This window comes from Gossypium hirsutum, chromosome A11, assembly GCF_007990345.1.
Source record: "Gossypium hirsutum isolate 1008001.06 chromosome A11, Gossypium_hirsutum_v2.1, whole genome shotgun sequence".
Taxonomy (NCBI): Eukaryota; Viridiplantae; Streptophyta; class Magnoliopsida; order Malvales; family Malvaceae; genus Gossypium; species Gossypium hirsutum.
In genome coordinates, this window is record NC_053434.1 from 22249035 (window position 1) to 22262507 (window position 13473).

The 13473-nt window shown below is 32.3% G+C and overlaps 2 protein-coding genes across 7 annotated transcripts; one reads left to right on the plus strand and one right to left on the minus strand.

The window, feature by feature from the left end:
- Nucleotides 1-896: 896 nt before the first annotated feature.
- On the plus strand, nucleotides 897-7882 carry LOC107912736 (plastidic glucose transporter 4). Of its 6 annotated transcripts, none has more exons than XM_016841043.2 (14): nucleotides 897-1170; nucleotides 1284-1562; nucleotides 2340-2454; nucleotides 2901-2968; nucleotides 3377-3509; nucleotides 3595-3694; nucleotides 3784-3896; nucleotides 4796-4889; nucleotides 5001-5154; nucleotides 5817-5963; nucleotides 6127-6200; nucleotides 6569-6657; nucleotides 6786-6900; nucleotides 7180-7882. In XM_016841043.2, exons 2-14 carry the CDS (start codon nucleotides 1316-1318, stop codon nucleotides 7360-7362), a joined length of 1632 nt encoding a protein of 543 aa, XP_016696532.1. In that variant the 5' UTR covers nucleotides 897-1170; nucleotides 1284-1315; the 3' UTR covers nucleotides 7363-7882. The 6 variants fall into 6 exon arrangements, with proteins under 6 accessions (XP_016696532.1, XP_040937292.1, XP_040937293.1 ...); XM_041081358.1 differs by having other exon boundaries at nucleotides 1306-1562; XM_041081359.1 differs by having other exon boundaries at nucleotides 1315-1562.
- A 115-nt stretch (nucleotides 7883-7997) lies between these two features.
- LOC107912737 (uncharacterized) lies at nucleotides 7998-10785 on the minus strand. Its single transcript, XM_016841044.2, has 4 exons — nucleotides 10336-10785; nucleotides 9361-9421; nucleotides 8829-9018; nucleotides 7998-8283 (listed from the first exon to the last, which is right to left on the minus strand). The coding sequence occupies exons 1-4, from the start codon at nucleotides 10459-10461 to the stop codon at nucleotides 8241-8243; spliced, it is 420 nt and encodes a 139-aa protein (XP_016696533.1). The 5' UTR covers nucleotides 10462-10785; the 3' UTR covers nucleotides 7998-8240.
- Nucleotides 10786-13473: the final 2688 nt, after the last annotated feature.

The following is a 13473-nucleotide window of genomic DNA, read 5'->3' on the forward strand; positions in this document are numbered from 1 at the left end:
CACACTAATATCGTTAATTTATACTGATGTGATATTTTTAATCAATTTGATTGTGACATATAATAACCTCTTAAAATCTAATGTGGCAAACATAATTTATATATATTTTAATTTATGTTTGCCACTGGACCTTTCGATAATATCGCATAAGCACAACTAACAACGTTAGTGTGAAAGTACCAACTTAATTAATATAATACAAATTCAAGAGTTAATTAGATCCAAAAAAAAAGAAAAAGCCAACCAAATATAAATAAACAAATTCAATGACCAAATTATATATTAACTCTTATTTAAAATATCACTTAGAGTCTTGTTGATTGATTTGTCTTTCGTCCCACGTATGCCCTTTTGTATGCTTGTTTATTTTTCCGTGTTTTATCAATAGAATTTCATGTTTGAAAAAAAATTATTTTAATTAATTCAATTTAAATAAAGAAAAATTAAAAATATATAAAACATTATATATAAAATTTGATTATATGTAATTTTATACATGATATTTTGATTTAATTTAATTTTTTATTAATTATCAAAACAATTGTTTATATAGTATAATTTTACATTTACATATTGCATATATAAATAAATATATTTATTCAACATATAAAAATATAATACGTTTATTTTTTTAATTATATAAAATTAAATTAAAATTAAAATTTTACACATATATTTAAATCATAATTAAAATTTTAAGTATATAATTACATAAAATAAAAGTTAACATATTAAATTACATATTAAATAAAAATATGTAGTTTTAATATTTATTCTAAAGTTAAATAAAAGAGAAAAAATACATAAAGAAGGTCACCGAAGGAAGAGGCCCCACGTGCGCCAAAGCCGTCGCCAACGCAACTGAAAATCTAAATCCAAAATCCCTGCCACGTAATCACAGTTCAATGGAAACAAACAAACACCCACTGAACTCAGTTTCCATCTGCATTTTTTTTCTTTTCTTCAATTTCTACACTTCGATTCTCTGGAATATAAAATCAAATTAATTTAGTTTTCTAGAAATGGAAAGGAAAAATATGAAAAGTAAAAGAAAGAGGATAATAATCAATTGAATTTTCCACCAAATTTGTTCGACGGATTTTTCTGAGGGTTTCCATCAGAATTCCAACATCCAAACAGAACCCAGAAACTGGCTCGTCTTTGGATTAGGTAAATCTCATTCTCATTTCTCACTTATTCGGTTTTTTTTATTATATTTATTTCTGGATTTAATGCTCTTCTTTTCGCCTTTTCGGACTGTTTTTTACTTGTTGGTTGAACAGTCTTTATCGTTTGGTGAATTAGCTAATTCAGAATGCAGGCATCAACACATTTAATCAAAGGAAATTTAGAGGTTAAGATTTCAAAACGGAGAGATCTGCCTTGTTTTCGTGAATTTAAGGAACGGAAGTCAACTTTGACTCGTAATCTTTGCATCCGAAGGGGTTCTATTTGCAGTGGTTTAAGCTCTGGTGCCGTTTCAATGGGAGCTGAGCTCGCACGTGCTAGAGATAATGTTGAAACCGTCGCTCGCTCTTTGATCAAATTTCGATCTGTCAAAGGTCAAGCTTCAGGTTTCTTTCTCTCTTTTTTATAATGTTATTAATCACATATTTAGAATATTCTAATTTGCTCCCGAGAATTACCCACATTTTAAAAAATGTTATTAATCGCATATTCAAAATATTTTATGCATATGAAAAATGAACTTTAGACGCAAGTTTGGTCCTTATTTGAGCAACCCCTAAAAGGTTTGGCTCCCCTTTGAGTATTTAGCCAACTTTTAACTTTGACAATTTTGGAGTATTACTTTGTTTTGTATCAAAAAGTGCTTGCTGATTCGGAACATAAAATTGAAGTCGCAAAAACAATGGCCAAAGCAAAGCCAAAGGGAATTTTGTTTCTTTTGCTGGTGATGAGTAAATCGTACAAATTTTTATTTCATGAGGTTGGTGGTGGCCATATAATTTCTATAGCACCATGAAGATGTTGTAGGCCTGTAGGGGATAGCTAGTTACATTTTTTTATCTTGCAGATGTATTAACTGACTTGTTCTTATGTCCAATGCTATTCTTTCCACTAAAATACATTAATCTGTGCTTGGTTATATTGGTGCTGATGGATGTATACTAGTTTGATGCTTCCAGCTAGATATGATTAACTGGCGTGTTTGTCTGTTGTTGGAAGAAGACATACTGTACTTCCTATTAAAATTTATCACCCATGCATGGATCATTTTCTATGCATCTGAGACTCTTTATAATAATTGCAAAAGAAGTTAGTTTTTACAATTGCTTCTCTGCATCTGTACAAATGTCAATTGGAACACTAAACTGCAGGTGGAGATGTTGAGGATCTGGCACCAATCAACCCTCACGAGACATCTACTGGGACAGTTTTACCATTTGTTGGCGTTGCTTGCTTGGGAGCTATATTATTTGGTTACCATCTAGGGTATGTTCCAGTTAAATTGAGAAGGAACATCCTCTTTTTTCTTTTGGGTTCTACACTTGTCATTTTACTGTTGTTAGCATCTAAGTGATATACTTGAGCAATCTGTGCTGTGGAAACATATAGTATGCTCACCAGTAATATCAAAGCTTCACAGAGGTTGATTATGGTTTATTTATGCGAGTCCCAAAAACTCTGTGGTGCCTGCAATGATGGATGGTTGTGAATGTTCCAGTATTTTGTAAATATTTGAACACTGCAGTTGACTCCTTCCATTGGTTATATTCTAGAAAATAATACTTGTACTGGAATTTAAGCAAAGAATTCAGAATCAATTTTTTGGCAGGTGGCCCGCTACATTTTTTATGCTTATATGTTTGTGGATTTGTGCATGGCTTTTGATAATGCTACACTCGTATAATCTTGCCCCTTTGTTTTTCTTTCTACAGGGTGGTAAATGGTGCTCTTGATTATCTATCTAAGGATCTGGGAATTGCTCAAAATGCTGTCATGCAAGGCATGTCTCATGATCTTTAGTTACCATGCTTCAATCTCTGCTTTCTTTTCCGTTACATTTCTTTGTTGTTGGTGGTGGTTTTTTTTTTCCTGAAATATTGTACGTGTGTATTCTGGTGTCTGATAAGTCAAATTCCCATAGCACATTTAGTGCCGAAGATCATTTAGTGAAATTTAAGTGAAATAAAGGGCATTCAACTAATGCATTCCATCCATCTCTTCTGGTGTCTTTTGTTTATAAAAGTGAAGTGGCTTCACATGTAATCATTCAAGCAATGTCACAAGTTGTTGGCTTGCTGTTTTTCCCTCTTCTTTTCGCTTTTGATTATTTTGATTATATGCCTACTCTATAAATTATCCAACTTTTGTAACCAACTAGCATATAATGCTGTTACGTTAATTTTCATAGGATGGGTTGTCAGCACCCTCCTTGCTGCTGCTGCAGTTGGTTCATTTACTGGAGGAGCACTGGCAGATAAGTTCGGCCGGACAAGGACTTTTCAATTAGATGCCATTCCACTAATCATTGGAGCAGTTCTTACGTTTGTGTCATTTCATTAACTATTAGCTTCTTAACTCTCACAACTTTGCTGCAAACTAATATTTCAAAATGACGTGAATGTTCAGTGCTATAGCACAGAATGTCCAGACTATGATAATTGGCCGCTTGCTGGCTGGTATTGGTATTGGTATAACATCTGCTATTGTGCCACTTTACATATCTGAGGTAACATTTTCTGATCTTTATTGTTTGCTTAATTGCTTTGATTTTCTAGCTTTCTGGAAACAGCTGCTTACATTCTTTCTATTTGTCAGATCTCACCAACTGATATCCGTGGTGCACTTGGATCTGTAAACCAACTTTTTATATGTATTGGGATTCTTGCAGCATTGGTGGCTGGATTACCTTTATCACGGAGCCCAGTATGGTATATTATCCTAGCACTTCTATAACATGTTTGCTATGAACATATCATGTCATTTGGCATTTGCTATGTTAAATTGTTTCTTTCACTATGTGTCTAAAAACTGCTGAGCATGCAATATCATGTGCATCCTGAGAGATTGCCTCTTCTAACTTTTATTAAGAATTTTAGTAAACTGTCTAAAATCCGTGCTTCAATTTGGTACAAATGCAGAGACGCTTAAAAGTTCTTTCTTTTACATAACCATATCTGGTTGTAAATTCTCCCTTTCTAGTCTTGAAGACCTTTCTCCCTATCATTTGCACCTGTTGATGGAAAATTATGGAGGATTTACTTGCTTTGCTGCATTTATATATATATATATGTATATATATATTAAATTTGTTTCCTTCGTATGTTTTGTTGGTGCAAAGGCATGATGCCTGACCAATAAGTCATGGGTGGAAAGGATAAAAAGTAATATTTCTTTTGGTAATCTGGTAAAAGGAAAAAAAAAAACCACAATGGTGTAATATGATTCATGTGGTCTATGGTGTGGGATTAGGCTTCTTCGTCTTCCATCATTTACTGTCATTATACCATAATAGTTGTGCGACCCTGAGCATTTGCATCCATGATAGGTGCGTGCATACCTCAAAACTGCTTGGCCCAAATCCCCTTCCCCACAAAAGTTGTAATAAAAGAAAGCTCCATCCTACTAGTTGGAATGTCTAGTTTTTTCATATTCTTTCCGATCAATCTTTATTTCATTAGATTGAGTTAATAGGTCAAGGTAATGCCTTCATCACTATACGTATTAATTTTATGTATTATGTGCATTGGATTTCTTTTGCAACTAAAATTTGTGTCTGCTTAAGCATTTACCGTAACTGTTTTGATCTTTTTTAGTTATTTTTCTATAGGTGGAGGGGAATGTTTGGTCTTGCTGTTATCCCTTCTATTTTATTGGCTCTAGGAATGACATATTCCCCAGAAAGTCCTCGGTGGCTGTTCCAGGTATCTTATTGGGCTATTCAGTCTATTTTACAATTTTGTTCATCTCACATTGATATCTATATATATTTTTATAATATCGACTATTATTGATTAAATACATCAACTTTGCAGCAAGGGAAAATTTCCGAAGCAGAAAAATCCATAGGAACACTATATGGGAAAGAAAGAGTTCCTGAGGTTATGTATGAGTTAAGGACTGCAGGACAGGGTTCTACAGAACCAGAAGCAGGATGGATTGATCTATTTAGTAAGCGATACTGGAAAGGTATGCGTGAATATTGAAAGCTAACTGTAACTGTAACTGTAACTGAATATCGAATATTTATAGTGCTATAAGGCCCATAGATAAGTATGCCCCTAATAGTATTGCTAATGGACACTACCAGTAGGATCAGATGGTAATCTTAGAAAATTATAGTATTTCATTTTAAAAATATTGTAGCACATAAAAAATGAACTTGAAGGGTCTATGTTCTCAAAACATACTGTCAATTAGTATACTCTTTGTTTCTGAAGAGTTGTTACAGCACTAGTCAATCTAGTGTTTTTTGGTTACCCAATGATGATGAGTAATTAATGTCAAGGCTTGGGTTTGGTTTAAAATTTTATTGAAAAATAATAGATTTTGTTCAATCACCATCGCCACTTTCCTTGCCTTACCATAGTTTTGTCTTAATGCCTTAATGGGCTTAGGTTCTGTTTAATCATCATCACCACCTTCCTTGTCCTACGGTAGTGTTGTCTTAATGCCGTGATGATTTATAATGATGAACTTAAGGGCTGAGGAGGTAATATAATTCCTTTATTTGAACTTCATGTCTTCTTAAATCGAAATAGTATGGATTTCTTCTGGTTATTGAATCACAGCTCATATACTTTCTATTGTATCATGATAATTTTCATTCTCAACTTTATTTCCTGCTGCAGTTGTGAGTGTTGGCTCTGCACTTTTCTTCTTCCAACAGTTTGCTGGGATAAATGCTGTAGTTTATTATTCTACAGCTGTCTTTCGTAGTGCTGGAATTGCATCTGATGTTGCCGCAAGTGCTCTTGTTGGTGCATCAAATGTCTTTGGTAAGTCTTTTATCTTTTTAAAAAGCATATGTTCTTTGGGGGAGGGGGGACCGACATTCATGTAGGACATTTAATGTATGTCACTCCGACTCTTTATTCTCTTGAAGTACCCATGTTTGACACCTCTCTTTAAAACATATCTGGACATGTGAAATTCTTGCAGGCACAGTTATTGCATCCTCTCTGATGGACAGACAAGGAAGGAAAAGTCTTCTAATCACAAGTTTTTCTGGAATGGTAGGCTTTTTATTTTTTTGTAAAGGTTCATTCTTTCAAATCAGAGAGTATGGGTTCTATTGTTAAACTCTTAAATTGCTACATTATAACCAAGTTTCTTAAACTGCAAGTAATTTTACCTTGATGTAATCAAGTTTTGGGCTAGAGATCCTAGCATACAGTGTTGTTATTATTGATGTTGTTTCTGCCAATATTGATGGCATTAAATTTTAAAACACGATGGGGATATTAATTTGGTTGAGACGAAATGTGAAGCTCACAATTACAAAATGAAATGATGCATGGTTTTCTCATCAGATTCTCTTATAACTAATAAATCTTTTCTTTTTTCCTTATCATGTTCTTCGGTTTCCATTTGGCTTGTGAAGGGTGCTTCAATGTTGCTGCTTTCATTGTCATTCACTTGGAAGGTTCTTGCCCCCTACTCTGGCATTCTAGCCGTTGTTGGGACTGTTCTGTGAGTTAACACCTTTTCTTGCAATTAATGAATCTCCTCAAAGCTTCTAATTGTTTTGATGCCTCCAATCATTGTCGCCTCCAAATGACCAGTGAGAATTAAAGCTGGCTTCCTTTTCTTTTACACAGTTATGTCTTATCGTTTTCACTTGGTGCTGGTCCTGTGCCTGCTCTTCTTCTTCCGGAAATATTTGCTTCCAGAATTAGAGCAAAAGCAGTGGCTTTATCGCTTTGCATGCATTGGGTAAGTAGCAATAAAAAATTGCCCCAAACATTTTGATACATATGTACATTGGCATGTATATCCCTGCTAGCAAATTCACATATAGATACTTTGATATGACACTATAATCATAATGTGACAATGGTTCTTTCTTAATATGACTTTCTCCATTGCATAGATTTCCTTTAAAAGAAAATGATATGAAATTGTTTGCTGATTTTATCCAGTATTCATCTTTCAATTGGTTATTTCTCGCTTTCATGTCAGAACCCTTTTTTTTTTTATTTTCTGTTGTAACAGATATCAAACTTTGTCATCGGCCTGTATTTCCTGAGTGTTGTGGACAAGTTTGGAATCAGTGTAGTTTATTTGGTATTCGCCGCTGTCTGTCTTCTTGCTGTCTTGTTTATGGCTGGTAATGTTGTAGAAACTAAGGGGCGATCATTGGAAGAAATTGAGCTTGCTCTTAATCCGACAACTTGATTCAGAGAATAATCTCCGTGACTTGTTAATGTTCATCCCATGAAGCGCAGTCACATGGATTGTTTCTGTTATCTTGGTAAGACTTTTTTCCACAAATCTTTGGGTAAGCTCTGATAGTAACCTGCATTGGTGTTCTAGGCTTCTAGCACTTGGTAGAAGCTGTCTGAGATTTAGGAACAGGATTTTTCTTTGTTTGGTCTCTCAGTAATAAGAATATGCAAGCTTATGGTTTTGTTTTACAAGAAGTGGCATTGACTTGGGAATAAGAGAATGGGAAACCTGTTGGACCTTACCTCGTAAGGTTGATTATATAAATAAATTGAATTCAGATGCAAGCATATGTTATTTTCCTCCAAGAAATCGTCATTTCCAAGAAGTTGTCGAGATTAATTTTCCTGCTTTGTAAAATTTTCATCCCTTTTAATCTCATTTCGGTACTCGATTTCAGAAATGTTGGATATGAGTATGTAAATGTTCCATTTTTAAGTATTTTTTTAATGTAGTTGGAAAATTCTTGAAAGGTTATATCTCTATATTTTGAAGGTTGCTGCTCATTACAATTTTAAGCAATATAATACACATTGTAGTAACTTTTCAATAATCAAGAAAACATGTTCAAATCTTGAGATGGTTGATTCATTCTGAAATTAGACTTGATATATTTCAAGTTTGATTTTAACCTTTTACTTGAGTTAGAACGAAAGGATTTACTTGTGTTACGTTATCCTTTGTTTCATAGTCCTAGCGCTATTTACATTCACCAAATTAAGAATTTTTGGATGCACAACTAGCATATGCCTCAGAGGTGCCGTAATCCGAAAAGGAAATAAGAGTCGAAACAATAATTACTCAAAGCTGTACTTTATTCAGAAATAAATCTACATGTTGGCTTTCCTTTCCCATCTTTCCTTTGTATCAAGCCTGTGAACAAACCATAACATAGGAAATTATTAATATACTAGACAATATGTCAAATAGAGTAGCAATTCATGATGCTACGTAAGAGTTATGTTATCCGTACTCAAGAATGAATTTTAGATATGGACATATGTCTGACACGAGTGTACTTAATTTACATTTTTTTATATATCTGATTAGATCATATCTCTATATTCATATCCATATCTGAATATATATTGGATTCAGCGTCAAAAACGAGTATTTTTGAAAAAAAAAAAATTCAGGTAACATAAATAGGATATAAGCACATCAGGTGGAGCAGCAATTCTTGCTTATTAATATATTTCTCCGCAATGTTGTCTAGATTCGGGGCCTAAATATCAGATATGATATGCATCCAACACGCTATGCTCAACTTTGAGTTTTTTCATATAATTGGAGGATCATACCCCTATACTAATGTTTGGAAAGTAGAAAGTTAAAAAGAATGTGCCGGTAACATAGCTTTTCGATTAATGAATGAGTTGATGCTAAGGATCAGTCTAAGGTGAAAGTTTGAAACATACCCCCAATGCAATTTCTGCCGCTTTTTTGTTGCAAGTTGCACAGCATCATTATCTTGCAGTGTAAAGGGATTATCATCTTCACTGTGGCTCTTTGAGTTTGGAACACTTTCATCTTCAACTTTGGTGTTTGAATCTGATTCTTGAGAACATGCAGAATTCATGTATTTGGCACAAAATCTTTTGGCTTGATCTATAATTAGAAGAAACAATTGCAGATGATGAGTTATTCAGGTATTCAGCATGAAAATTTTTTGGTTTGATCTACGAATAGAACAAGAGATTATGGGTGATGAACCAAAAATCCAACAATAGAAAGTTATTGATTATAGTATACTACTTTTGTGATTACCGAACACTCGAACACAAGTATGGATCTGAAACAGATAGATTCAAAAAAATTTCAAGTTTTTCCATGCATTTACAAGGTTCTTAGAGACTATATTCAGATATCCACTGAACATGGGTGTAGAATACAAATACTTCAAGAAAAATGGAGTCAAGCAACATGGATGATATAAATAACAACGGGTACCTTTTGGTTTCTTGTGAATCTTTGATTTCGCTTTTATTTGTAAACGCCTCCTGTGAAGCTCCTATTACACGCAATGTTCAGGGGGTTAGAAGTAATTTATGCAATGGAAAAGAAAGATTAAGAGAAAATCAGAGATAACTAATAAATGGAACATTCAAAAAACAGAACACTTCCTTCTATCCTAGATTACTCGGATTTGAGTGTGAGTGTCGAGTATGGATAAGTGTTCGATACAAATGTTTAACTTTTTAAAAGCTTTTCCAAGTATTTAGGAAATTCTTAAAGGGTTATGTCTCGGATATGTATCGGACATGAAAAGGAAGCATATTAAATTTAAACAACATTGCCCATTCAACTCCTAAACAAACATACCAAATTAACAGGTTTTAAAGCCTATCAATGTCAAAGTTCTGTCATCATCTACAAGAAAAACGAAGAGTTAGCAATATAGCCATCATCTCAAGTAAGCCAAAGATTTCACTGCCCATCATCTAAATTCCATAAAAAGTTAGAGGGACTTGAAACGTAATCGTATTGCAATTCTATGGTTGCTTTTTATGGATTATCATTGCTATCTACAAAAATTTACATTTATTTCACCCGAAATCAATATGAACTAAAAACGCATGACGTATCTGCCAAAGATGGTAAAAGGGTTGGGGACTCGTATAGCAATCGTAATGTAATATTAGGCACAATGGTCAAGGTTTTGCTTCTTTCCGCCACTGATATTTCATTACCAATATTTACTGAAATACAATTCATCACACCCGCAACAAATTAAGATAAGTTCGACAGATTGAAAACGTGCCACTGCAATTTAAATCCACGAGAAGTGTCTAGGGTTCAGTTCCTTCAATCATAAACAAAACCCAAGATTTCACTACCCTTAATCTCGATTCCATTAAAAAAACAATCTGCTAAAAGATAAATGGTTGCTGCAAAATCATGTGAAAATCAATATTAAGAAATTACTTGGAATTTAGAAAGCTGTTGAGTAGTAACACCAACAGGCTTGAAGTTGGGTTGCAAAGAACGGGTAGAAGCGATCGCTGTTTCTCTTCTGTTGTCTTCATCTTCTTCCTGCTTTTGATTTCCCATGTCTTCTCTCCTGCCTTTCCGCTATGCCCAATTATTAGAACCGCAAGGCGTTTGGGTTGAAACTAAGGTTATCCTCCTGTTTGATAAACTCGGTTTGTCCAGGCCGGTTTTTGGACAAAATAAATAATCTTCAATTCAGGCTGATGTACCACTAAACATGTTTTTCTCACAAATTATGAAAAATTATCTATCAAAAATTATAAAATTATCACTTTAATAATTTAATCGTGTGAAAATTTTAAAAAAAACATAATAGTAATTTTAAATAGGATAAACTATAAAAATAGTCACTTTTGTTTGCCTCAGTTTACAGTTTAGTCACTTACGTTTGAAATATTATGTTTTAGTTATTTATGTTATTATTTTGTTACGAAGTGATCACTCTTCTGTTAAGTTCCGTTATCTCCCTAACGGTAATCCTACGTGGCAGTCCAACTAGATTTTCAGTTCATCTGTTAATACATACTTCATCCGACTAAATTATGCATTTGATTTACAATTAATAGATAGTTTAGCCGGATGAAATATGTATTAACAGATATACTCATACGTCCTCCGAGTTACGTATGTAAATTGTATAAGGACTTACATTCAAAAATGTGCAAACATTGAGGGCGAATTTTGGACTTTCTTGTTCCGGGTGTTTGCTTGTTATAAAACCGAGTATTAAAAATAACTTTACAATATTACCAACTTTCATTAACTATAAAATCTAGTTGGACTGCCACGTAGGATTACCGTTAGGGAGATAACGGAACTTAACGAAAGAGTGATCACTTCGTAACAAAATAATAATATAAGTGACTAAAATGTAACATTTCAAACATAAGTGACTAAAATATAACCTGAGGCAAACAAAAGTGACTTTTTTTGCAGTTTACCCTTTTAAATATATATTATGTTAATTCAATCTTGATTTTAAAATTCTAACCTTCAATATTTGCACCTTGTATAATTTGCATTTTTTTATACTTTTGTTTTTAGTTGTGATTTTTTCACCTAAAAAATTAAAACTAAAAATAAAAATTTATCAGCTAAATTTTATAGAAATTGTTCAAAATGTGGTGTTACCATAATCACTTTGTTATTGATCGTCAATGCCATGTCAGTATATTTTAACGGTGTTAGTTAGGTACCAACAAAAAAGTTATCAAATAAGTATAAATTATAACACCCTAATCCCAAATATGGAGTACTCGAATACTAAGATGCTACATCAAGTCACTGGAGTAACTCAACAAAATTTTTAAATAATTTTAAATACATTTTATATAAGAGAAAATATCATACATAGTTATACTGAAAATAGTAATAAAAGTAGTTACACAAAATATGTGGAGCTCAAGTATCATCGTATATCAAAATAGTCAAAACAACAAAAAAATAATAAATGAGTTACAGACATACAAAAAAAATACAAGTAAGGCCTTAAGAATACAATGACCACTAATAGATAAGGTACTGTACTCTGAATACGTGATGCTAGGTGTCTCTCGTCGATGATGTTCCTCGGACACGAACAAAAGTCTACAAATCTGAACATTAAAAAAATTCAAACGTTGAGCTTTATGAGCTCAGTGGTACGCAACAAATCTACCATACTTCAAGCAATTCATAAATATAAATATGCAAATCAAATGTATACATAGAAATATGACATGAGTATCGAATAATTTAAAACATGAGTCATTAAATCTACATAACCAAATCACTTGCATATCAAACTTGTCAAACTTGTTAGATTACACATACTGCTCAAATAATCGGGTATCTGGATAGTCCTACGCCTCTCAAGGCCGCTAGTCAAATAATCCCGGGTGTCCATAAGGTTATATCGAGCGTCACTCATGGTCGTTAGTTAGGTTAGAGCCTGAAGGCTAAGCGCAAACAAAGCATCAAACATATAATCACAAAAATATAACCATGACATTCGAGTCTCATACTCGTTTCAACTTGGTTATCATTCCAGCTAAAATATTAACTAAAGAGATGTAACAGTATGTTACCTTGACATTCTAACCTTTCTTCATTCAAAAATTAATAACTCTTAATATGTAACTCTAAATTGAGCATCGTTTGTTTTAAACAAAACTAAACTTCTGTACGGTTATAGAGATATAAGGCTCTCTTCCTATTTTATCTTATGAAATTTTTGGTGAATTTTCAAAGTCACTACTAAATTTGTTTTATAAGAATTCTGCTGCCAGATTTTTATAACCTTTCAACACTCAAAAGTTCATATATTTTAAAATACAAATCGAAATTGATCTCCATTTGTTCTAAACGAAACTAGACTGACTCACAGTTACAGCGATGTATAGATTACTTCTTAATTATTTTTACAGAATTTATGGTGAATTTTCGAACTTATTGTTCATGTAATAATCTGTTTCCAGCAGATTTCACAACTAAGGCTCCGTTTGTTTTATTGAAAATGACTTTCGGAAAATGATTTCTGCAAAATGATTTACTTTTTTCTGGAAAAACTAATATTTTTTAGTGTTTGGATGAATCTGTGTAAAATATTTTCAGTTGTTTGGTAGATTTCTTAAAAATATTTTATAAAAGTTGTTTCCAATTAAACAAACATGTAAAAGGTTTACATGTAAAAGGTTTTACGGAAAATGACTTACAGGTCAAGTAAAATAATATATTTTTTCTGTAAAATGACTTACCCTTTCAGCTCATCTATAGATAATTTTATTTTTATATAAAAATTAACTTAAATCAAGTTTAATATTATTATATTGATAATAAATTTTATTTTTATTTTTAAAAATATTTAAAATATTATATTTTTAAATATTATTAAACATAGATATTTAATTATTTATATTTAGTCATATAATAAATTATTAATATAATAAATATAATTTATTATTTAAATAAATTATTTAATATTTCAATTTTATTTTAATAATAAATTTTTAAAAAATAATTTTTAATAATATTATTCACATATTATTGAAAATATTCAATATTAATATTTTAATAATAAATATTTATTACAAT